The sequence below is a fragment of the Astatotilapia calliptera genome, chromosome 11 (genome assembly GCF_964374335.1).
Source record: "Astatotilapia calliptera chromosome 11, fAstCal68.1, whole genome shotgun sequence".
Classification (NCBI taxonomy): Eukaryota; Metazoa; Chordata; class Actinopteri; order Cichliformes; family Cichlidae; genus Astatotilapia; species Astatotilapia calliptera.
In genome coordinates this window covers 25,171,819-25,196,545 of record NC_137432.1, presented here as the reverse complement: position 1 = coordinate 25,196,545, position 24,727 = coordinate 25,171,819, and the positions used below count along the sequence as shown (strand labels likewise).

General features: G+C 40.7%; 2 protein-coding genes across 5 annotated transcripts; one reads left to right on the top strand and one right to left on the bottom strand.

The window, feature by feature from the left end:
- Window positions 1-67: 67 nt before the first annotated feature.
- usp5 (ubiquitin specific peptidase 5 (isopeptidase T)) lies at window positions 68-13,808 on the bottom strand. 4 transcript variants are annotated; one of them, XM_026183340.2, is made up of 20 exons: window positions 13,538-13,808; window positions 12,850-12,978; window positions 12,683-12,746; window positions 12,457-12,584; window positions 11,108-11,253; window positions 9,843-10,027; window positions 9,639-9,733; window positions 7,138-7,331; window positions 6,850-6,921; window positions 5,985-6,072; window positions 5,699-5,824; window positions 5,265-5,418; window positions 4,974-5,136; window positions 4,793-4,881; window positions 3,333-3,518; window positions 2,882-3,025; window positions 2,648-2,790; window positions 1,830-1,980; window positions 1,611-1,695; window positions 68-886 (listed from the first exon to the last, which is right to left on the bottom strand). In XM_026183340.2, exons 1-20 carry the CDS (start codon window positions 13,643-13,645, stop codon window positions 793-795), a joined length of 2,544 nt encoding a protein of 847 aa, XP_026039125.1. In that variant the 5' UTR covers window positions 13,646-13,808; the 3' UTR covers window positions 68-792. The 4 variants fall into 4 exon arrangements, with proteins under 4 accessions (XP_026039125.1, XP_026039124.1, XP_026039126.1 ...); XM_026183339.2 differs by having other exon boundaries at window positions 12,683-12,749; window positions 13,538-13,807; XM_026183341.2 differs by having other exon boundaries at window positions 3,390-3,518; window positions 12,683-12,749; window positions 13,538-13,807.
- Window positions 13,809-14,344: 536 nt separating this feature from the next.
- Window positions 14,345-24,259, top strand: p3h3 (prolyl 3-hydroxylase 3). The gene is made up of 16 exons (XM_026183343.2): window positions 14,345-14,674; window positions 15,989-16,173; window positions 16,402-16,560; window positions 17,931-18,123; window positions 18,206-18,337; window positions 18,442-18,584; window positions 18,796-18,885; window positions 18,977-19,029; window positions 19,118-19,197; window positions 20,071-20,198; window positions 20,272-20,367; window positions 20,439-20,589; window positions 20,731-20,848; window positions 22,794-22,869; window positions 22,958-23,098; window positions 23,885-24,259. Exons 1-16 carry the CDS (start codon window positions 14,380-14,382, stop codon window positions 24,050-24,052), a joined length of 2,208 nt encoding a protein of 735 aa, XP_026039128.1. The 5' UTR covers window positions 14,345-14,379; the 3' UTR covers window positions 24,053-24,259.
- The last annotated feature ends 468 nt before the right edge of the window (window positions 24,260-24,727 follow it).

Below are 24,727 nucleotides of genomic sequence, written 5' to 3'. Positions count from 1 at the left end.
TTTTGTCTGTAATCAGGATGTGAAAATAAAAAAGAGAAGCTGCATAATGCAAAAGGACAGACCACACTTTATTTGACAGAAAGACAATTATTTATTTGCCACAGCAGAAGTAACAAAGCATTTCTGTTCAAAAATAAAAACAAAATAAAACAAGAATCACCCAGATATCACCCTCACCAAACTGAAGGAAAACAAGCTGATTTGGTGCTTTTCCTTTTTGTAACACACATTTGTTTTTATTCTTTTTTTATTCACTGACATTTTCTCTTATTGTGGGTGTTTAACTCTTTTGTCCTCACTAACAGGTAGAGGAGTGATGACACCAAGCTGCAATCATCCAATGAAAGAAGAGGGGACCGGAGGCGGCAGTGACTACTGATGGCAGTGGAAATCAATAGTCGGGGTTAACAAAACAAGTGAAGGGACTCAAAGTCGCTAATGTTTGGGACTTGTTCCCTGAAGCAGGTTTTCTGAAATCATTTGCGAGTTAAACTTGAACAGATGGCTGACCGATCATCAAGGCCCAGGAAACAAACCAAACCTGCTCTCTGAACAGACCTTTGGTTTGTAATTTCAAGAAAAATTATCAGCCCAACATCTCATCTGTACATCTGCACCAATTAATTGAGTGTGTAATACGCAAACTGAGAGACTTATTTACACTTTTGTCAGTTGTGAAGCGTGCCAGGACTTTTGCAAGAGCTTGGTGGAGTGCAACTATGAATTTTGTCATGGGTGTTTGTTAGCGTTCACGTATCTTCTCGTTCACCTAAAGTGTAACGCTGCTCTGCTTCATTCAGCCACCCTGCGGTAGAAGTAGAGATATCCCAGGTCTTTGGGAGGCTTCTCTGAAGCGCACACCTTCTGATCATTGAAGATCACCCATCTGTGAGACACAAAGAGAAAATGCAGTTTACAAAGGCCTGTTTAACAGCACCTGCTGCCTCCAAATGAACAACTCAGGTACAGATGTCATAATAACACATTAAAGCAGGTAGTCAGTAGAAATTGATCCATTTTCATTATTCAGACATGAAACAAACATTTTTCCTTTAGTTATGTTGGTGACAGATGGATATAAATCCTTCAAACCTTCACTTCTTTGACAGATTAACACATCAGACCGTGCACATCAGCAGCCATGAAATGAGTTTTGTCAGAGTAGATGTGGAGTATGGTGCCCCCTGCTGAAGCTACTTTATCATTTCAATGCAATTCTTTACAGATGTTTAGCCTGCACTAGAAAATAAATTAAATTCAGGGACCAGGAAGCACATTTAATAAAAAGTTCTTCAGGAATTTCTTTGTGCAAGTGGGGACATGAATGCAGTAAATCACAGTTATTTTGTTGCGGTATTTTTATTGTTATGACAGGTGATTTTAAATTTCCAACCAAAACTGTGAAATATTCCTTAAACAACAAGAAGTCTTGTAAAAGCCAATAAGAACATGAAAGACTGGCTGAGCTAATCTGAAAAAGTATGAAATTACATTTTAAGGAACTGGAACTGATCGTGTTTGAGCAAAAGTTCTGAATACGCAGCAGAAAGAGACTCATGAGAAATGTTAGGAACCACCGTCTCGAACCTCAATGTGTCTAAAATACTTACTGCTGGTCCTTCTTGATGTGGGCAACGTAATGGCCACACATGGTGCTCGTCCCCATGTGACTGATGAATGCAAACAACTCATATTCTGGACAAACAAGAGAAAAATAGATTGACTGTAACACATTAAAGCACTTTATTAACATAGTCTAAACTAACGTGAGCAGACAATCTGATTATAAAGATTATTTCTCCTCTTTCCGTCTCCTCCTATGGACTTACTTCCTGGTCCGTCTCTGACGCGGGGTCCAGGTGGAGGATCCCTGCCACCCTCGCTCTCTGCAGCTGAGCGCCCTCCTTCAGACACATCCATGGACTCCAGGTCATCCAGGTGAGAGAAGATCCAGTCTACTGCCCGGTCCAGGACGTTACTCTGTGTGACAAACACCAGTCAAGAGTCAAATACTTTCTAAGCTTAAAGCTGAGTCTCTGTTGATCACAAATACTTCCAAGAGTCTAACTGTTAGAGAGCAAAGATGATGAAAGACCATTAGAGGACAGGAGCAGCACAGAAAGATTTCTTAACACGCTGTTAGTATTTGCTCTGGGGAGAAGTAGCTGCTGTGTTTGGCTGCACTCCGAGTCATCAACCATCTCCCGAAGCTCAAATGTGTGCCAAACACCTTTAGGTAGGCTAAGCTATATGAGGTAATGTCAGAACTACGTCACCATTTACAAGAATCTTTCAGGAGTCCCTGAAGAGGGCGGAAGATCGATCCAACCAAGTGCTCACAATCAAGGTGTGTCAGTGAACTTCAAACAATACCCTATGTCCCACCCCAAGACAGATAGATCATGTAATGTCAAGCTACAGCTTTCATGCTGCATGTAGGCAGCTTTGGTCTGGTGTTTTTATATACTACAGATGTTACTTACTACTGCACTTGTTGCAGCCCTGAGTTCATCCTCCCTCTCTCTGTAATCTAACTTTCTTCTCATTGATTAAAAAGGAGACAGCAGAAACTGTGTGCCTCAGATGTTATTAAGAAAATCCCCTCTTTTAAGGCTCAAGCCCTTTAAGAGAGAAAAAAAAATCTGACCGTTGCTCGAAGTGCTTTGGTTGCCTGGTCTCGGCTGAAGCCCATAGAGACGATGGTCGCCAGGTGCTCCTCAGACAGGCTCTCTGTGGGTGTGGTTCCAGGTCCAGAGCTGCAGCCAGGCAACACCAAGGGGGCAGAAAAGTCTGCAGCCAATCAGAAGTAAAAGAAGATGTGAAAAGCAACAGTCATGGTGAGATGGTTTGATTTTTGGCAAATCACTGTTGGTCTACACACCTGGATCATCCATGTGGCTCATGGTCCAGTTCATGGCAGCATCAATTCCAGTGTTCCCCGTGTAATACACCGCTTTCCTGCAGGCCTCTAGTGGGAATCCCATTTCACATAACTGGGACACAGTGGAGTCATCGAGGACTGGAGCTAAGAGAGAGTTGAAAACAGCTGAATTACTTGGATGTCGTTTTTGGTACAACAGCACAAGATTTACAAAAGGAAAAAAAAAAAAAAATTTCGAAAATGAAATGTTGTAACTTATATTAATGTAAACTTAAACTGATGCTCAGAAAGAAACCGAACCAAAACCTTGTTTTGAACCAAAAAATGTTTTTTAAAAAGGCAACTGAAGGACGCGTGAGAACAGAAAAGGCAGAAAAAAAAGAACAGAAGGAAACAAAGGTGGGCGAATGAGTGAGAGGGAGGAGGGAAAGAGCAGAAATGACAGACTGACACAGCAGTGGGGAGTAGAGCGAGTCGTCCTCCTCGTTGCCATGGGAACCCAGGATACCTTTAACCTCCACATCTGGTGTCATGAGTGGGGGCGGGGCCACCTCTGGCAGAAGCTCCTCCCCTGGCTGCTGGCCAGTTGCACGTAGCCCGCTCAGGTCCAGAGTATCAGGAACATCGATGCTCACGTCTGCATCAGAGAAAAGTCACACCATTACAAACCACCTGAAGTCACTCATCATCAAGTACATTTCAAAATGTCAACTTCCTGTCAATGGCTAATAATGTGTGGGTTGTTGTTTTTTTTAAACAATATATTTTGATTTTATTGCAGTTTGCAATGTTGTGGTGGTTGTTCCCTAGTGAGAAATCTCAGTTTCAGTAATCAAAATAATTTAAGCATTTTTTTGCAAAATTTTAAATGTTACACATCTACAATTTTTAAATATTGTTTTACACAGAAGCATGGAAGCAGCAAGTATTTGAAAACAATAACAAACAGACAACCACTCCCCCACAAAAAACAAAAACAAAAGAAAAAAACAAAACAAAAACAAAAAAACAAAACAAAAAACAAAACAAAACAAAACAAAAGAAAAAAAACAAAACAAAAAAAACACTGCACTCCCTCATCCTCAGAGTGGCGACAGTGTTCCCATTCACAAGTGATGAGGGGTCAGTAGTAATGTAGGCACTGTCTCGTACTACTGTTATGAGTTATGGGTTTTGTGTAAAGATCAAATGATGAGTTTTGTCTGCAGGGTTAGGAGCTCAGACATCCAGAAGGATCTCCTTCGTGTTTAAAGGAACCAGCTGAGTTAGTTTCACGTCGAGCTGGGAGGAGACCCCGTAGTAGACCAAGAGCTAACTGGAAGCAGTATATATCATATGGCCTACGAACACTTCCAGATCACTAAAGAAGAACTGGAAAGTGTTGCTGGGAAGAAGGACATCTGGAATACCCTGGTTAGCCTGCCACTACCATAACATGACTTCACATAGGAGGGATGAATAGATGTATGGATGGCCTTTGAAATCTCAACAATGTAGCATTGCTCTCTTATTTTATTTTGCAGCACCAGCGTAGGCTTATTACATTTAATGTTTTTTTTGTTTTTTTTTTAAATAAACAGCCTATTTTTGTAGGATCTCCATCACCTCTTTTTCTAATAAGGTCTGACTGAAGCAGGTGACACTCAGTTCAGCTAAAAAAATAAAAAATAAAAAGGTAAAATACTTTTCAAACACCTACTTTCACAAAGCGTTCATACCCCTAATCCCTTACTTGAGTTTTATGCTTTGTTAAGCCAATTAACTCAAAGACAGCCTGGATACAACAAACTTGATTCATAGTAAACCCCTCTGGCGTGCATTTTTGTACACAGAAATTTATAAAGAAGAAAAAAAAAAAAAAAAACCCAAAACATGTTTTCAAAACAAAAATGTAACCATATCTTTGCTCACCCAGTTTTTTAGGCACCCAGTCAAGACCAAAAGTGAATTTCTTAATCTGGATAACCAGGTGGTCGGGGAAAGAGGCAAAGCGGGTCGTTCTGATAAATGAGAGAAAGGCTGTCATTACTAAAGATCTTTTAAAATCTGTTCCAGTTCACTACTTCCATTATGAGGGCGTCTCTCTTCATACTTGGTAGCAGTAGTTTTTGCTTGAACAGCCGAGCTCCAGAAGTCCGTGAGGATCTCTGGTTCGCTGAGAGCCGCCATGCACGCTGTGAAGGGGATTTGTGCACGCACTGTCGGAGCTGACGAGTCCCCCTCCTCACGGCGGCGCTCAGCCTCCTGAAGCTCTTCTGTTATTTAAAAAATAAAATAATAATAATAACAACAACGGGTTTCTCTTTAATGAAATGCTCAAGTCTAAATACCTGGAAAGAACTAAATGTTAACGTTGCAGAGAATGTCCTCATCCGCTGCTCACCTGTGTTGGTAGCCTGGTCCATGGGCACGGGCAGCTGGACGATGTAATCCACCCGCTGTGTGTATTTGGCCTTCTGTGTCTGCTGACACACAATCCGCTCCTCCACCAGAAACCTGAAGGCTTCAGACGGGTTGGACCCAGAGCGGCAGTTTCTCTGTAGGATGAAGAAAATGGACATTTAAAACAAAATAATAAGGAAAAAATGTAAAAGTAAAAGACTTTAGCTCAGTGCTTTGAGCGGGCGACCACATGCCACACGGCTGAGGGCGGCTGGCCTGTATTCGAGTTCGACCTGCGGCCCCTCGCCACATGTCTTCCCCCTTCTCTTTGCCCCCACTTTCCTGTCCTCTCTTCATTGTGTCTATCCAATAATGTTGAAAAAGGCCAAAAAACAAACAAACAAATAAGAAAATACAATGAGAGTGATACTTTACCTCCACCATGTTTATGAAGTGCAATAAAAACTCCTGAGCATCCTGTTGTCGATTGGTGGAGAACTCCGGGTGGCCCCGCCCGACAAGTGCTTTGAACATTTGCGGTGCTATTCCGATTTGGTCTCCCTGAAAGCAAAGCCGGAGAAGAAGGATTTCTCAGTTGTGGGAGTCATCATTGGTTGTACTATAGTCTCACTCACTTCTGAGCGATAATCCCAGCATAAGGGTCGGATATTTTTTTAAACCTAGTTTTTTGGATCCAGTATGACTGATTCCTTCTGCTTACCCTGGGTTCAGCTGCACCATTTTCTTCTCCTGGGTCTGGTACTGGTTTGGAATAGTCTCCTGACAGCAGACCATAACCAAGCTTGGCTCTGTAATAAACAAACAAAGCTGACAAGATGCACATCCAACGGGATGCCAGAGCCTCATGCAGAAGGTGGATTTAAATATAGACCAAGATGTATTTTTTACATTTTTATTTCAAATAACAATCTGGAAAATCTAATCATGGAGCTGATATTATTATCTGTGTTGAAAGGTCGCTGCGCAGCTACTGAAAAGCAGAGATTGTTTACAATAAAGTAGATATGAGTTTAATGAAAACAAGAAAATTAGGTAGCAAGTAGACTTAATCTTATTATATCAAACTGTTGATAAAGAGTCAAGTTACATGAGCTGTGTCGACCTTCTGTTTTCACAATAATGGATTTTTCTTTTTTTCTGAAGCGAGGCTCTTTAGTTGATTTTCTGCTGTGCTATCGAAATAACAGCAAACAGGTGTCGATGTAAGTTTGTCTAAAAATAGCGCCTTTCAAAAGAGAAAGGCAGTATTTACACATTAAAAGACAATTATCACACTTGAAAATGCAGCTGCCAGAAAAGCACACAATAATTGGGTTCGTGGCTGACAGCTGGCACACTGTAAATGTGCCTGTGTATATTTATGCAGATGGCTTATTTGATTCTACTGTGTGTGACACCAATATCAGAAAGCCATATGTGTGTATGTAAATACATGTGCATGAAAACTAAGGTAGCACGAAAACATGTCTAACATTTTAAAAAGAGTCGCTTTCCCTCTCCTGCAGTACAAATGAGGACATTTAATAATTACACAAAAGCTTGTAGTTTAAAATGAGGAAACTCACACTTGGGTTTTGAAGTCCTGGGTTGGGTCGCTCGGTGCTTCATCAATTATCTTGTCGATATTAGACACGTACCTGCGAGGCACGGACAGAAAAGCTTGAAGGAAATTCTTTGGATTCATCTTAAATGTTAATGCAAAGTATCAGACAAATTTTCACCTTTTAGGTGAATATTGACTAAAAAGCAATATTTTTATTTCAGTTTGCTATAAGAAATAACATGCTGGACACAGCTGGATGGTGACTGTTTCAAAGAAAGAAAAAAAAAAAAAAAAAAAGGAGGTTACTGACTTGCTCTGGAAGTCTGGGATGGTGAAGAGCACTTGCATGACAGAATTGAGGTAGCAGCTGTTTCCCAGGTTCTTCATGCCAGTCAGGCCGGGGCCAAACAGGGGGCGCAGGGTGGTCCCCGACTCCTGGATCACCTCCCACTCTCCCACACGCTGATTCACAGCAATCTCCAGCTCTGTCATTGTCCTCTCAGTCTGAAAGCAGAAAAGTCAATGCAGTAAGTATGGTGGCTGCAATCACACTACCTGGACTGGACTGTATCTGGCTTCCGGACTTTTCAGGCAGAGCTCAGTTAATCTGAGTGGTTTAGAAAAGTGTAGGGACTGCACTGTTTGTGAATGAAACATCGGTTTACACCATGTGGAGAAACGCTTCTGTGGCCTAAATACTGAACTGTTAGCTGAAGAATACATTCATATTACTTGCCAAGGCCAGCAGCACCTGCTGTTGCTGTATGAATTCAGTTTGAATCACTACACCGACTGCTCCATCAGTTAACACAGAGGCCATCCAAATGACTATGAATTTCATTTCATTATTTATTTAAAAGGGACAATGCAATTTAAGTTAGTTCTAATGCGAAGCAAGAAACTGATGTGCTACACAGAGTTTAGAGCTGTTGCTAATTTTCACTCAAATTAAAAATTTTAAATACAAGACTCTATGCAGTCCAATTAAAAACTAAGCATACCCTTACTGCTTCCATAGTAATTAAGAGGGTTTAATCGATTAACTGATTATCAGTAACAGATCGGTAACAGTAACAGATTCTCATTGACCAGCTCTATAAAATCAGAAGATTTTACAATTTGTAGGCAGTCACCTGAAGGTCAGGCCACATAATGCTCAGAGGCCCCAAAAACTCAAATGCTGCATCTCAGATTGTACAGGCCTCAGTGTGTTAAACATTAAATTTCATTAAATTTCATTGATTTCATGATTAGAAAATCTATGGCTTGTTTTTAAAGGTTTCCAGGAGAAAAAAAATCTCGCTTAAAAAACACAGCATCGTGGCTTAGGTTTGCAAAGTTGCATCTGAACTAGTCACAAGAGTTCTGAAACAATTTCCTTTGGATAGATCAGACCAAAGAGGACATGCTTGACTGTAATACACAGCACCACATACTGAGAAAACCAAACAGCACAAACATCTCGTTCCAACTGTCAAGCTCAGTAAAGGGTTGATGACTTGTATTTGTTTAGCAGCCATACAACCCGGGCCCCTCACAATCATCAAGTCAACCATGACCTTCTCTGTTACCGAAGTATTCTAGCCAGATATGAGGCAATCTGACCAACAAGCCAAGTCTGGCTGAAATTGGGTATTGCAACAGAACAATGACACAGTTCAATATTGTTTGGTTTATGATGCAGAACTTTAACCTAAGATGATTTCCTCATAAGAAACAAATTGTGTAATCCAAGCTTTTATTTAGATATTTATTCATTGATGCTCCCCAAAATTTAATTTTGATTGTTTGCATGTTTATTTTTTGCCTCATTGAGCCAGTTTATCTTATTCCACTTTAAGCATGTTATATCTTTAATATTTGTGCTGCCATAACTTCTCAACTTAAGATAAACAAAGTATCTTATCTTACAAGTAAAGGGAAGATATGCTGCGTAAGAAAGCAAAATGCTTTGCAAGAAGCTTAATATAAAAGCTTAAAGAAAAGTTTTTATATTAAGAAAACTGATAAACGAGATTAGGCAGTATGACTCATTAATGACACCAGGCAGGCAGACAAGACACTATAATATACAACTAACTGCTGTATTCTGTCTTCTGCTTTACTATCCCACAATTCTTTCACCTCCTCGGCTGTGCAGCATCATTAGGTGTGTACAGAAAAACATCAGCAAGAAAAGAAATAACATTAGAGTACACAGTGAGAGGTACAGACATCTTAGACAAGACAGCTGTGTAGACTGCACTCTGCATAAGAGGGGAAGCAGGTGGCCAAGAAATAAAAGACAGCAGGGATTCAAAGAGGAAACAGGTGTTGCAGAAAAAAAGGAAGCAGATCGATATGATAAGCAGTAATAATTATATTAAAGCACTATTATATTAAGAACAACATAATATGTAGTTAACGAAAAACAAAAGCAGTAATAAATGAAAACCAGATGAGAAGGGGGTGAGATATTCAATAAGAGAAGTATCTTTTTTAAGTATCTTCAGCTCAGTAGCAGTGCGACTTTTTTAGACCTTAATTTTTGCAACACCATACAATCAATGGCTATCTAACAGACAAAAGTAGACACCACCATTATTTGGATGTCTGCAAACAGAAAGGGGAAAAAAAAAAAAAATTCCCATATCCCTGTCTAAATTTACAACACTCCAATCATAAAGCAGCAGACTGATCAATACTTCTATCTACACGACCTTGATCTAATGCATAACATTAAAAACCAGGAAGAAATATGACAGCTCTCAACTTGCATTGGTCGATAAGTGAACAAATCCAAAATAAAATCAGCAGAAAAATAAAACTTACTTTCTCCATGGTCATCATGTCAATACCAAAGTGAGCCAGGTGCTCTGGTAACTTGGAATCGAGCACCATGTCGTCCTCATCATAGGAATACACATCTGGAAAAACAAAACAGCACAGGGACAGAGCTTCAGACACATGCATAAGCTCTGTAAAAAAAATTTAATTAACAGAAACCAATTACTATCAAATTGTTTTTTCGCTTACCAGCGCCATCAGGAGTGATGGTACCGAGTTTGACAGCAAGTGGGTAACCGGTCTCCTGGTAGTGGAGCAGAGCATGGTTGTTGCCTCCTGAGCCATCAAAGTACCTGCGGCCACACAGAACTTTGCCATCCGTCAGGTTCATCCAAATGTTCTCCTGGAGGTCACACACCTCACACCGCCAGCCACTACGACAGACAGAAGAGAAAGCCTCCAATAAACACACTTTCTGATATAAAGATAACAGGCCTTTATAGAGCTTAAATGACAACATTCTCTCTTTTACGATGTATTACTGAAACGGGAACAGGATCAATATTGAATCAGTGGATTCTAAATGTAGAAAGGCAGTATCTCGACTAAAATAGATACACCTGTGGCAACTCCATAAGATTTGTACATATAGACAGCCAGTAGGGGAGGGCGGTAAAAATGCTATGAATTTGGCCAACGGTAGCAATTTTGACTATACCGCTCTACTGCGATAGCGCATGTTGATAATGTCATCAAGCTGCGCCTGTTTTGGTCAAAAGCATCGCAGCGGCTGAAAGCATGGAGCTTAAAGGTGGGGAGGAGGAGGTGATCATAAAGGGGACTGGTGTGACGTCGGTCATATGGACCGTGTTTGGGTTTAAGCAGCCGGATGTTAAGCAGAAAAATATCATCTGCAAATTATGCCGGGTACAGTAACAGCGAAGAACATTTTGGAATATGAGGAAAGCCAAAAACTGCGCTCTCCACAAACGCCCAGTCAGTCAAGTGGAAAGACAAAAGACGGCCCTACACACCAACAGACTGATCTTTTCCAAAGGCACATTTGCACTTTATCTTAAACAACTATAATTTTAGAATTTAGTGTTTTACTGATATTTTACTTGTATTTTTTTATTCAAAGATTTTTTCACATTTACCTTCATTTTTATTTGTCATTTAAGATTTTTGTGTTACATTGTTTGGAAAAGGATCGGTTATATCTTAAAAATTATTTGAAAATTTTTGTAATTAATAAGAAAACAAAAAAAACATTTGCACAATAAATGTTCTTAAAATGACATTCTATACTGTTCAGTCATTTGGACATATCAATATATACAGATGAAAAGAATATCGCAATATATAATTACCGCACAGGATTCAAATTATACCACAATATGGATTTTAGGCCATATCGCCCAGCCCTAACAGCCAGCACATCTTTTATCAAATTTGAAGAGAATATGTGAGCTGCTGCACGGCAAGTTTATTAAATAATAGAACTTTGGCCTCACCTGGGAGGGATTTTGACTCCATTGTCTAGCTGTTTAAGGTCAGCGGCATGCTTCGACTCCTGCCTCACCTCTCCATCCCACTGCTGAACTTGTAAGGTATGAGACACCGAGTCAGCTGCCATGATACCCGCCATAGACAGGGACACCTAGGTGGACAGCAGGGGGACAAATTTCAAGAAAATCTAATTTGAAGTCCACTTGCTCTTAAGCACAGAAATTTTTCTTTAAAGAAAAAGAAAATTCCCAAACAGACTGGAAGGAGGCAAAAGGTTAGATGATGATAAAGAGATGATATAGCAGCACTATGCATCCTCTGCACACAAACAAACAGGCAAGTATCATGAAACAACACCAGAAATTATTCCACCATGGTAACAAATACAGCTCAAAACAATAAACCAAACATTACTCAAAGAATACACATCTTACCACCTACAATCTAAGTGATTTGATAAAACTTCAAATACTTGATAACTGACAATAGAAAAAGCATGAACTCTGGAAAATGTTGGCAGTCAGGTCTGGACATTGTCTGAAGTGAGGCAGGCAACTTGAGATAATCCACTCTGGTCGTGTTCTCACTACTGGAAATACTCTTGTGAGGTTTAGGCGAGACAGCTGCCTAGGCAGAGCATGTGGAGGGCAGGACACATCATGCCCACTGTCACTGTGAATTCTCTGGACAATTATTTGCACTATTTACACATAGGAGCATCCAGAGATCTCACACTTTGCACTAAGGGGCTGACGTGTTCAAAAACTGCTTATCATTAAATCTGACTGTGTCACAGTTGAGTGCTCACATCCAACTCAATTGGGAAACAAGAGAAAATGCCTCGTTTATCAACCATAAATCATAATCTACACCTATATGCATGTCACCCAAGTTCTAGTATTAAAGGACTGTTGAAAAGGTTCACTTGTTTGCTAAGATAATGTAAGGCTGTGTGATTATGGTAAAAATCATAATGATTATTTTGGTCAAAATCTTGGTGCAGTATTATTTAACAAAATTATAGCAAGACTTTTAAAAGATTATGGATTTATTCAACTTTCAAAAACAAATCAGTGGATTTCCTTTCATTTTAACTATAATTTGATGAGGAAAAAATACATGTGAACATAAATAACAAAGAAAAGGGATGGGTTTCCTATTTCATGCCACACTGTGAAACAGGATGTGGCATTATAATTATTTTGCATCAGGTATCTTGTTTGATAACTGAGCATATAGTAAGGAGATTTCCAACATTTGAAATTAATAAAGCACATCTTATCTTACCATTTACTGACATACAGACAACCTGGGGAAAACCTGAACAGACTAGAAAACAAACAAGACCTCTCACCCGCTCTCTTACGACATCAGGCATGGTGGCCAGGTCCTCGGATGTCACCTCCTGCCTGTCTGGCAAAATCACCACTTTTACGTCCTCCTCATATTGCTCCTGCTCTACATCAAACCCTCCTTCAATACCTGAAAAGAACAAAAACAACAAGGGTGGAAGCATGTCTCTAGGAAAAAAAACCCATACAGTTAGCCTTTTTTCTTTAAATGCATGCTTATGCACTCACCTATAGCCAGTCTGGTGGGCTTTTTCTTAGGTGGGTGTCCAGAGCCAGAGTTACCATCATCTTCCTTCTGTTGGCATTGAGAGTAGGTGAGTGGACATGTAAAAGGATGGTGCTGATAGAGACAAATGTAATTTAGATCACCGTATTTTAACCATAAAGTGTCCCACCTTGGCCTTACGAGTCCGGGTGATGTGCAAATAAGCCTTCTGACCAGTACGAGCATGATGCCTGTCAACATACTGACTCCCCAAACCCAGGAAACTATTCATGCACACATACAGGCCTCCTTCACTCTCCTGTAAAGGAAGCACAGACAGTGTTTAATGCTTACTGTCCTCTCTGTTTATCTCGCACCACTTGTAGTAGACTTGCAAATTAAAGTTGGATGCGATCTATAAGTTAAGCATGTCACAGCATCAGTTGCTACAGTGAAAGTAACTAGCACTCCTGTCAATTTGCTAGCCTTTGCTGTTAAGCAATGCTCGTTTATTTTAAAGTCCACAGAAAAATAGTGTCTGTTAAGTGTGACACACTGAGCAAAGTTAAATTTACATAATCAATGGTCCTGTAACAGTTGTGACTGACTTAGTTTGACAGCTTACTCAGTTATTAAACCCACACAGCTAGCTAACAAGCTATAGCCGCTAAGTTTCCATTACATTGCATTATTAGCTTAGCTTGAGGCTAACCTGCTAGTTAGTTGAAATGGGGAAAACGTAGAAAAACAGAGCATTAAAGTGAGACAGCACTGGCAAAACGTTACGTTAGTGTGAATCACGAAAGAGGAAGGGAATACAACACAGCAACACTGTCCATCGGCTGAAGTTTTGATTTACAAAAGGAAAAATGGCTCACCGGTGAGGAAAATGACAAGGCGCATTCGTCTTTGTGGACGCGGTCCCCGGGTTTCGGGACCCGAATTGTGGACAAAACCGACATCAAAAGCTCACCAACGTCCGCCATGACGAAGCTCGCTAGTTCCACCTTGCAGTGGGACACCTGCTCTGAGTTTGGACACCCAGCCTCTTGATACCCTGGCTCGGAAGCGCGTCTGTTGTCTGGCCCGTGTTGTGCTGCCTGTGTTTGCCTGAATGAATCATGAGACGCTGCCTTGTGTTGAGGGAAGGCCGTAAAGAAGTCCCGCACACAGAGTGGCTGCTGCTCATTACCGTAATCCACAGGATATAGGTACGCGTTCTCATTTTTGTAATGCAAAAACGACTATTTTATACTTGGTATTTCCACTGCCGAGTCGCCTTATGAAAATGTGAATGTGCGTTAGTGCTTTATTAATTATAAGAAATGATTACTTTCTTCAAAATACAACCAACAACTATTAGTTTCACTTCAAACTACCAAAGTTGTTTTACATCTGTATTTACGGTAACGTCGGTTGCGTACTTCGGGTTCCTCTCGGGTGAGGTACAAATACTGTAGCTTCAGACATAACAAGTTCAATCAAGTCAAAACTCATCAATACCGCAAATCCAATTTGACAAACTCAAGCAAACCCAACGGGAGTCGTTAATAAACGCGCAGTGTTGTATTACATGTATTAAATTCATTAAAAAGTACATCAAAATTCAAAAAAAGCCCCCACTTTCTTAACAGGGAGGAAACTTTGTGGGTAGCTCTCCCCTTGGAGTCCCTCCTCTGCTCCCACCTTCGCCTCCTCTGCTGGGATTGCCTGTCGGACCATGGCGCTTCAATCGGGACGTTTGGCTGTATACGTGGCGTTTAATTGTGTTATTCTCGCACTGTTTAGTTTTACCTCAACGGCTTGGGCAGGAGGCAGCCCCAATGTTATGTCACTTCTGCAGCCGTATGATTTTCTGTATTACAGCGGGGTCCGCGCATATTTTAGTGGGGAGTGGGGCAAAGCTGCAGAGCTGCTGGAGAAATCCATCGTGACCAGGGAATCATTGTTCGGGGTCCGCAGGCAGTGTTATGACGACTGTATGGCAGCAGGGACAGAGGCTCTGAAGAAACTGGGTAAGCTGGGCGGTAATATAAATTATATCAGATCAATTACTGGTAATATGATGATCTGTCTGAACAATGCGCCTGAATGGTGCTGTAGAAGCTCATTAACAGTCAGTAACATGTTAATTACATTAAACTGCATTAATAAATTAGCTATATAACACTGGTGTAGACCAGTTTTGTCCCTGCTGACTAATATTGGCATATCAGCAAAAAAATTGGCCAATAAAGATAATCTGTGACACAGTTTTGGGCGACTTGGATGTTTCAAAACTGTGTAGAGTTAAAGCTAATTTGCTTCAATGGAACAAAAAAACACAGACTAAGTGTCGGTGTCTGAATCAGCTGTCAGCCAGTCTTTTTATTTTATACCCTGGTATTAATGTCATCAGTGCATCATGCAACATATTAGAACAGATTTTGTGAAATTCAATTATTCTTTTAGCTTCTCACAACTGACATAATTACACTTGCTAGATCACAAACACACCCTCAGGGATGAACCTGAAGGGCTATGTCAGGAGGGGCATCTGCTGTGAGAAATAAGGGAGCAGTCACTAGTACCTTCTTCCATACAACCTGCTGAATGTTTTCAAACCTGCCAACTTTAAGGAAAGGCCAGAAATGACTGACCTACTCAGTGAATATGTAAAGTAGAGCATTCATGGATTCATGCAGACGAAATAGTGATGTGTACCTATGCTCTGAAGAGAAGAGGAGTAGAGGTAGTAAAGGTAGATGAGTTTAAATATCTGGGGTATCCAAAGCGACAAACAGTACACAAGGGAGAGGTGAAGAAGGGAATGCAGGCAGGGTGGAGTGGGTGGAGACGAGTTAGAGAGGCATGGTTGAGATGGTTTGGACATACGCACAGGCGACATAGTGGCTATATATATTGCAAGGTAAGAAAAAAAGAGGAAGGCCACAGCAGAGGTTCATTGTGGTGAAGGAGGCCATGCAGATGGTGGATAATAGGGAAAGAGTGAGATGGAGGCAGGGGATTCATTGTGGTCAGCCCTAAAGGGAACGGCTAAAAGAAGAAAAAGATTGGACCTATCATGTAGCCAGACAGATAGCTTTGAGTCTGTGTTAATTACTAGTTGGAAACTAGATTTTATGAAGTTACTGGCAGCTTCACTCTCACTTCTCGGTGTCTAAATGCGTAGCTAAAGAACAATGTGACCTCAAGAGCTCAAAGAATGTGTGAGATAAGCTTTTTTGTGTTTTGTTGTGGATTGATTGCAGTTCTAGAACTCAAAATTTATAAAATATATGCCACAGGCTGGGACCTTATCATTTTTTCAATGGTGTGTGTGTTGTTAGACTCTGAACATGGGACTATGTGGGACCTCTGGGCCCTGGACTGGGTGCAGCAAAAAGCTGAGTGTTTGAGGTTCTGCATTGGACGCTCTGTCACACATGTTGGACAGCTTCCTGTTTCTGCTGATATAGAATACGAGTTTGGCACTCGCAACCCTTATAACTTTCTGCAAGTCACCTACTACAAGGTAAGCCATTCTTTACACAGCCGTAAGGAGCTGCTGCATAATAAAGCTCCTAAATTGTCATTACTTCTACCAGTACTGTGCTCCAAATTGTCATTTAGAGGAAAGCACCTGTCAGTATTGTCTGCAGCCATAATTATAGTTCAGCTCACAGCTGCATAAATAATCACAGCAACACCCTTATTGGTCTGTAACAAACTTCATTCAGTCTCTCATTTTCCTCCACATCAGCTGGAAAAGTTGCAGAGGGCGGCATCGGCAGCTCACACCTACTTCGTGGCCAACCCCTCTCACCTGGAGATGAGAAACAACATCGAGAAGTACAGACGGATGGAAGGCGTGACCGAGGAAGATTTTCAGGACAGAGAGAGTCACAATGAGAAACACTGGGTGAGGAGGGAAGAGTAATGGGGCATACAGTGTAAGTGGGAAGAAACTGGGTTGCACTGCTTAGAAAAATCAGTCAAATCTGAATAAATGTACTGTCTGACCCATTCAGAATCAGCTGATTCTTCAGCATTTTGGAGCCCTCATACCTTCATAAGCACAGAGGAGAGACACATGACATTTCTATGTCTTAAAAAGACATTTAAAAAAACTGAAGGCTGTCTTACATCCACTCTAAATGTTGCAATTTAAAGCAAAAATGTTGTGATTAGCTTAAAAAATTATCTTAATTCAACAGAAATTCTAAAAAGCTGCTTCATTGTCATAAAATCTGTAGGCGAAGATAAAGAACACTTATCTAAAGAGGCTTAATGGTTAGGTTAACAGTATTTGTCAGCACTAGTCAAACATATTGCCTTACCTTCCACCTTCTTTCACAGCTGCTAGTGTTGCTATTGTCCAGCAGATAGCACGAAAGACCAAACTACTTATCTTTTTGAAGCACTTTAAGTCCTCTGGAATGAACCAATAGTTCTCAGTTTTAGTTTCTAAAAAGCATAAAAGCTTTGATTCACTAGTTAAGCAGTGGAAGAGTTTTTGCCCTTGCTAACTACGTAGTTAATGATAGCCGATATGCAGACAGGTTTAAAGGCTTTGAACAAACATATCAGACTTTTCTTTAACTGATTGATCCTAACTAAGCCATAGCTAGTCCTCTAATAGTCCTCACTCTGATGTAAGTTCACAACTCAACTGCTAATGAAGTGCGTTCAAACAGAATGGTTTTAGAGACGTCACTGTGGAGAGTCAGACGTGGCCTGAGGGACTGAATTTCTCTGTCTCACTCTCACCTTCACTTGTCTGTTTTCTAGCCGTGCAATCCAGATGTGAGGTGTCTGCCTCTGCCTCTCATTTTCACTATCCAGCCACACGTGTTATATCACGATTAGGCATAAATGCTGCCTGTAATGACATGCACATATCTCAAAAGTAAAAATGTACTTCATCATCAAACGCTAGCCTTTAGCTTTGGGTAACACTTAACAATAAGGATTGTAATAATCAGTGTGTAAACCACCTATAATTCAATAGCATCTCATCGTTATTGATAAGTGTGTGTTTTATAAACGGTTAATCTTTTTCTCCTCAGGTAAATGTTTGTTAATGCTGCTGTAAGGATTACTTAGAGGAGCACTGAGAATACTTTTGCACAGCAATTTTAAAATAGTTATATTTAAAAGTGTTATATTTCTTAAACACTATGATACAAAACAATACACAACTCATTAGGTTTTGTTTTTTTTAATTAGCAAGCAAATGGTGACTGTGTTATTTCTCTGTGTTAATCTCTGTCTCTGTGTCACTGACTTCAGGTCCTGTATGATGCTGCACTGCAGCTCGAGGCTAACTCTGAATGGAAGCAAGCAGCAGAGAAATGGAAAGCTTGTGTGAATGAAACCCTGCGGCAGACAGAGGAGTGCAGGGTGCAGTGTGAAGTCGCTTCCCAACGGCTGCCTGAGGACAGGGGAGTTGACAGCGTTGACGGCGTGTTTGAAAAGGCAGCAGGTAAGAAGCAGGCAGAAGTTTTGAGCCAGACAGAAAGAGACCAGAAAGAGCCAAATGTCACCAGTTTTTGTTTTCTGTCCAGCCCTGTCCCTCTCCCTGCTCTCATGCCGACAGTCATGCGTGACTCAAGTGGCCACACGACCTGGAAGGATTTCTGCTCAGGAGGACTTCCTGCCAACACAGCTTGAGCATCTGCACATCGCACAGTTTAAAGGTCTGATTTTTTAGGTCAATGTGAAGGTCACACACGTGATTTTATTATTCATCTTAAGACTGATGCACTACTTTGCATTACTTTGCATCCTCGATTCCCGGCAGCTGGTGACATAAGCGGGGCGTTGCAGATGCTTCGCTCTCTCCTGCTGTTTTACCCCTCTGACAAGGACTCCTTAGACAACCTGCAGCTCTACCATGAGACACTAGGGGGAGACACAGAGTCACAGAGCACACAGCCTGCTCAGGTACCATTCAAACCACTCAAGGTTCATTATATTGAAATGACCACAGTGGTGTAAAAACGTAAAAAGTCATAAATCCAATAAAGTAATCCAAGTAATTTAAATGAGAAATACATTTTTTCTCTTCTCTTGTTCAGTTATTTCAAGCATTAAGTTTCAAATTCATCTTTAAAGTCATGTTTAAGCACAGATTTGTGTGTTTTTTGTCACACAGGAGATTGTCAGATACATCAACCACTCCTTGCAGGAGAAGAAGCTGTTGTATTTTGGTATGGAGAACCTCGACTTCACTTTCACAGATCCAGTAAGTACTGATGCCAAATGTGCAGTGCAGTGACAAGAGAGCCAGCCATAAAGCATTTCTTTGCTGAGATTCTTCATCACCCTCTGTGCAGGATCTTTGGACTCCAGAAGAAGTTGTACCTGAATCATTGAGGGAGATCTGGAGGTAAAAAAGAAATCAAAGGTGAATCTGTCACTAGTGGAAACTAATGAAACAGAAAACTCCATCTGTATCTTTTGTGTTTTACTGTTAGAGCTGAAAAAGAGAAAATAAATGAGAAAATGAAAGTGGGCGAGCAGCAAGAGGAAGTGGATGACAGTGGGTTTTTTGCAGGTGAGAGACTGTATTTTCCCTATGCTATGTGTCTTCAGCCTTTTCTACCTAGGGCATCATGGGAGGAGCTCCTCGTCACCTTAATTACACTTCAGCTAGCTTAAAACAAGGAAACACGAGTGTATCCATGACAGACATGCCTGTTTATCTGGCATGTAACCATTAACATCCATCTATCCATTAACAAGTGAAATAATGAATAACATCCACACATACCTACAGGCTTTGTAGGGTTGTGAGTAAGGATAAACAGATTATAACAGCTCACACATCTTATGTATGTGAAAATAGAGGATCATTTAAATGTAGTGTGTCACTGTTTCCTGGCATCTCTGTTAAAGATGACACACTAGAAGACATTCTACTCTTTATATTACACTGCTTAGACTTTTCTAAAATATAAAACAGGGAAGGAGTCACTTATAGTCAAGTGGAGATTAACCTGTCTGCTGCTATGGCCATCAGGGAAAGTCACCAAAAAGTCACAAGCTTTGTGGGTTTTGTTCAATATTGTGGAAACTATTACAAAGAAATTGAAGCGGCAGTTTATACCGAGAAACAGAGTTTTGTCTTATTTGCTTGAATAATTTATCAGTTTCACACAGAGGAAAACGAGGCGTGAAGTGACACAGTTTCTATGGATCTACTGAAACCTGAAGACCAAACAGACCAGTGCCTGAAATAAAAGTAAAATCAAAAAGAATACATTCAGTTTGTTGGGATCTGGTCGCCCCATTACACGCTGTTGTTATAGAAGCAAAGATTTTCCATTTGGCAGCTTCTGCGACTTCATATCACCAAAAACACAGTCGTATCACCATCTTCTGGTGACCCACTTACTGTCTTATACTTTCTTATTTGTCCTCTCTGCAGGAGGTCCGGTGCCTCGGGTGGGCGTGACTATCACAATGGATGACGAGATGCTGAATGGCACCAATCGAGTCGTCCTGGATGGAGTCATGACGGAGAAGGAGTGTGACAGAATACTGCAGTTAGCATCAGTAAGTTCAATCAGTTTTTTTAACGCATGCATGTGAAAACCCCTAACTTACACATTTACATGGTCTCTCATAGGTGGCAGGATCTCTTGGAGATGGTTATCGAGGACGGCGGTCTCCACACACTCCTCATGAGACGTTTGAAGGTCTGACTGTCCTCAGGGCGGTGAAGGTGGGTGGAAATGATGTAACTGAAGCAGGTCTACGAGCATCTCGTGACCCTCACTGCTGTTTCTTCCTCAGTTGGCTCAGGAAGGCCTGGTGAACCAATCAGATGCCAAGCTGTTACATGAGCTGGGTGAGAGAGTGCGAACCGTGCTGCACTCCTACTTCAGGAGCCCCTCAGGACTTTTCATCACTTTCACACACCTGGTCTGTCGCACTGCTGTCACAGGTAAAACCAACAGTACTCAATACTAGGATAATTGGAACAGGTTCTCTAATGTGTACCCAAATCATCCACTCTATTCTTACTTCATTACTTAAAGTTAAATGTGTTATTTTGTTCTTGTTCTGTTTTTTCTTTTTAAATCAGAGGATCAGAAGGGCAGGCTGGACCTCTCTCACCCCGTCCACGTTGACAACTGTCTCCTCGAGCCGGAAACCAAGCAGTGTTGGAAGGAACCACCAGCTTTCACACACAGAGACCTCAGGTACTGAAAAAACATCTCTTCGTGGATTAATAATAAATTTGGGCTCACACTTGCTCCATAAATAATTTTAGAAGATGTTCTCAAGCCATTTTATTCCAGCAAATATCCACGAACAGAATGTTTTAATACGCCTTTACTGGTAAAATGTCACTTAGATATCATCAGCTTATAACAGTGAGAGAATGGTACATGTCATCGTTGCCAGAACAAAGCTGTCACAAACTGAACAAAGAACTCTGTGATCCAGAGACTTGTGTCTGCTCAGAATAGTTTTCTGAGAAACACCTTTAGCTGCTTGAGGAATGTGACATTTTCAAACCATTATATAGAAGATGTGAACATCGACGTTGTTTCTCCATTTCACAGCCATAAGCTACATTTGGGAGTGTTACAATATTAGTATTAGAAAATGAAGTCAACTTTTTGAAGCTCTCCTTAGCAAATAATCAAAGGAAAGCTAAAACATAGCATGCTTGTATCTGCAACTAATTTTGCTGTTTAAACAATGATGTATCCCGAGATACTGGTGCTCAAAAACTGATTACAGAAAAATATCTTGCTGTGTCTGAAGAGGACAGGTGGGAACATTTCTTAGATGTTGCTGATTTTATAGGGAATTACCTAAAAAGCATTCGTTTGCACTGCAAGTCTTAAACAGTGTTTCAGGGGAACAATTGTGGCAAATATCAAAACAACCAGAGCACCTGTCGTCACTGATAAATAGTTTTGTTCTGTTGTTATGGGGAAATAATGACACCTTAGAGCTACGTGAACCGATGGAGGTGGAGGGAGAGCAGAGAAAACACTGCTCTACAACACAATTACTCCATAAATAAATGCAACTGAAAACTGAACGTGACACTTAAAGTTGGTGTTTTTAGTTTTTATTATATGCCAACAGGTCAGTCTAAGGAAAAAAACGTTAATAATTGGAGACTGAAATGGCTTAGTTACATTTTGAGCTGAATTTTTGGCAAAAAAAAAGGCCCAAATGGTTGTAGGTGGTAGTGTTTCAATGTTTCTGCTTTGACCAAAGGAAGGAAATATGTAATTGTTGCAAGTTCTGTTTGTCTGTCTGTTTGTTTGTTAGCACTTTAGTGTCCACAGTTTTCAAGATATCATTTTCAGATTTTATGAGATGGTTATGAGGTGGATGGAGGTGGGCTGTCTGAGTGCTCCTGTTATGAAATGTAACTGTCAGTTTTAACATTTTGTGACATTATTGAATTGAATTTTAGTCAGTGGCAAATCACAACAACCGTCACCTCAAGATGCTTTATATTGAAAGTTAAAGATCCTACAACAAAACAGAGAAACCCCAACAAGATGACCCCCTAGGAGCAAGCACTTGGTGACAGTAGGAAGGAAAAACTCCCTTTTAACAGGAAGAAACCTTCAGAAGAACCAGCCTGTTACAGATTAATTGTTTCTATTTCACATTTTAAAACTTTAACCCTGGATTTGACCTTCCTTGTGGCAGGAAATCTGCAGTGCTGCAAAGTAAAGTTACATTTCTTTTTATTTCAGGGGTAATGAATTTATTTTATTTTTTTGGACAATTTTCTTATCTAAATGTTATATTATTTTTGCATGATTGATTAAACTGACATTTCTCCATGGCACAGAATCTCACCTAGACGCAACATCTTCACCTGCCTGTTTCTTCATCGTATAGTAAACAATGAAGAAATATTAAGTGGCCAATAAATGGATGAAGAAATGAGAAGTTTTAGTGAGAAATTAAAACGGTCCACATAGGTGTGAAATTTAAAAATAAATAAATGGGATTAAAATGTAAAGTGGAATTAGCAGGACTACATAACAGTGTAATAACAAACTATAATAATCAAATGACTGTGTGTGCATTTATGCTCAGATTTCAGCCTAATTCTTACACAGCAGGTTACTTTTACAACTGAATGACAAACATCTCTCTGTCTCACAGCGCCATCCTCTACCTGAATGACAACTTTGATGGCGGAGAGTTGTTCTTCACTAACAGAGATGCCAAGACCGTAACGGTAAGTCATTCTAATCTTTTTATTACTATTTTAAGTCTTTAATTAATATATTTGTTGGAGCTGGTAAACTTGTCTTCTGTGCCTTCAGGCTCGAGTGAAACCCAGCTGTGGTCGACTGGTGGGCTTCTCCTCGGGTCCGGTAAATCCTCACGGTGTTACCGCGGTGACCAGAGGCCGGCGGTGCGCCCTGGCCCTCTGGTTCACAAAGGAGAAGCTCTACAGGGACAGGGTGAGCTTTATGACAGCACAGAGCTGCCATGACCTCCTTCTCCTCCTCCTCAGGTCTGGCCGGTCACCTGCAGGCGTGTGGTTGATGATGTCATGATACCGGTGTTGGATAACATGAGCAGCTGGGGCACAATGCAAATCTTGTGGCTGTTTGCATGTTTTCCTATTTACTGTGCCTGGTCTGTGGTGATGCCATGACATTGTCTTTTAGGTTTATCATAAATGCAATCATTTTTCATGCCCCTGACAATTTATAAACCAAAACATGTTTAGTTCTTTTAATAAGCTGTGATTTTCTGCAGCGAGGGAGTGCATCCTCATCAGTGATAATAACAGAGATGTAAGGAGCTGCGCTGAAGAGCTGCTGTCGAGCCAAAGAGACTATCGAAACGACTCAGTTTACATAACTTTTAGCATCACGTAGATAAAAGAAAATCTAAATTTACATGTAGAAACACACTTTGCTTAGATGAACAGGGGGTTTTCAGCTCCAGCCTTACATTATCTGCTTGGCTACATTTTCATTAAAGTTTTGGTTATGCAAGCAAAGTTTCATTAACTTAGTTTATCCCGCATTGGTCATTGTTTGGCCTGTGGGCTCGTGTTGAGCAAATGAAGCTCACTCTAACAGAGGAGAATCTCTTTTACAGAAAAATTGTCCTGAAAGTGCAAGAAGAGAAGTTGAAATTATTCCAACAAAGATGAATGTTCCTCCCAAACTTTAGTTTTATGTCACTGTGACTGCAGGAAGTCAATATTTGAGCTGCATTTTGGATCTCTCCCTCAGGAGCGAGAGGAGGCAGAGGCCGTGTGGGCTGCAGATGGACACAGTGTGGTGAAAACGGACGAGGAGAAGGAGGGAGGTGCCACCTCTAGCCGTAACGCTCGGAGCCAAGTGACAAAGGAGAAGAAGCGAGAGAGAGGCAGGGTGACGGGGGGCAAGGATGAGCTGTGAGGGCCAGAATGAGCCCACACTCCATCATTTACCCACACGTTCACCCTCTTCATGTTGCTGCCTGGTGGTGTACAGTTTGCATCTGTGTATATACTGTATTTATACTGTATATGATGAGGGTATATGAGAGAAATAATGTCCTGTCGTCCCTCTAATGTCAATCACTGCCCTAAAAACCAAAGAGAATAAAAAAAGTCGTAAATGTGACTCTGTACAGGTGTATCGTGGGTATTGTATGCCAAATGCATGCAAGTGCTGAACAGAGAGCGCATTAGATGATGTGAAAACAGGTCTGTGTAATCTATTAGGTGATTACTGCACACCCTCTTTAACACCCTGCTGATAAAAACAATTAAAAATAAACAAAAAGAAGGTTAAAGTTTATTTAGTCTGTTAGACAAAGATAGGATGATAAGATAGGAACCACACAGCAGCAGGAACCTGTGAACACAGTGACGCTGTCCAGAAACTATCGTTTGAGGCAGTAAAAGAGGGAGAAAAGGACCAGAGACAGACAGCGAGAGGTGTGGAGGGAGGGGAAAAAAAGATAGAAATAGAGAGATTACTGTTAATCCCTCATAAATGAGTGCATTTGTTTATGAAGCTTAAAAACATCTCCCATTTAGAATATGGAATAGTAATCCGGGAGAGATGATTTAATCATTCACATCCAGC

Bases quoted from the DNA above. Each gene is read 5' to 3' on its own strand.
- usp5 (XM_026183339.2), bottom strand. From the start codon at position 13,645: ATGGCGGACGTTGGTGAGCTTTTGATGTCGGTTTTGTCCACAATTCGG. The intron at 5,825-5,984 runs GTAAGCAGAAGG...CTTTGCTTTCAG, and splicing joins ATGGTGCAGCTGAACCCAGG to GGAGACCAAATCGGAATAGC. The intron at 2,791-2,881 runs GTGTGTAGACCA...GATTGGCTGCAG, and splicing joins GAGCCACATGGATGATCCAG to ACTTTTCTGCCCCCTTGGTG.
- p3h3 (XM_026183343.2), top strand. From the start codon at position 14,380: ATGGCGCTTCAATCGGGACGTTTGGCTGTATACGTGGCGTTTAATTGT. The intron at 19,198-20,070 runs GTGAGAGACTGT...TCCTCTCTGCAG, and splicing joins TGACAGTGGGTTTTTTGCAG to GAGGTCCGGTGCCTCGGGTG. The intron at 20,368-20,438 runs GTGGGTGGAAAT...TTTCTTCCTCAG, and splicing joins CTGTCCTCAGGGCGGTGAAG to TTGGCTCAGGAAGGCCTGGT.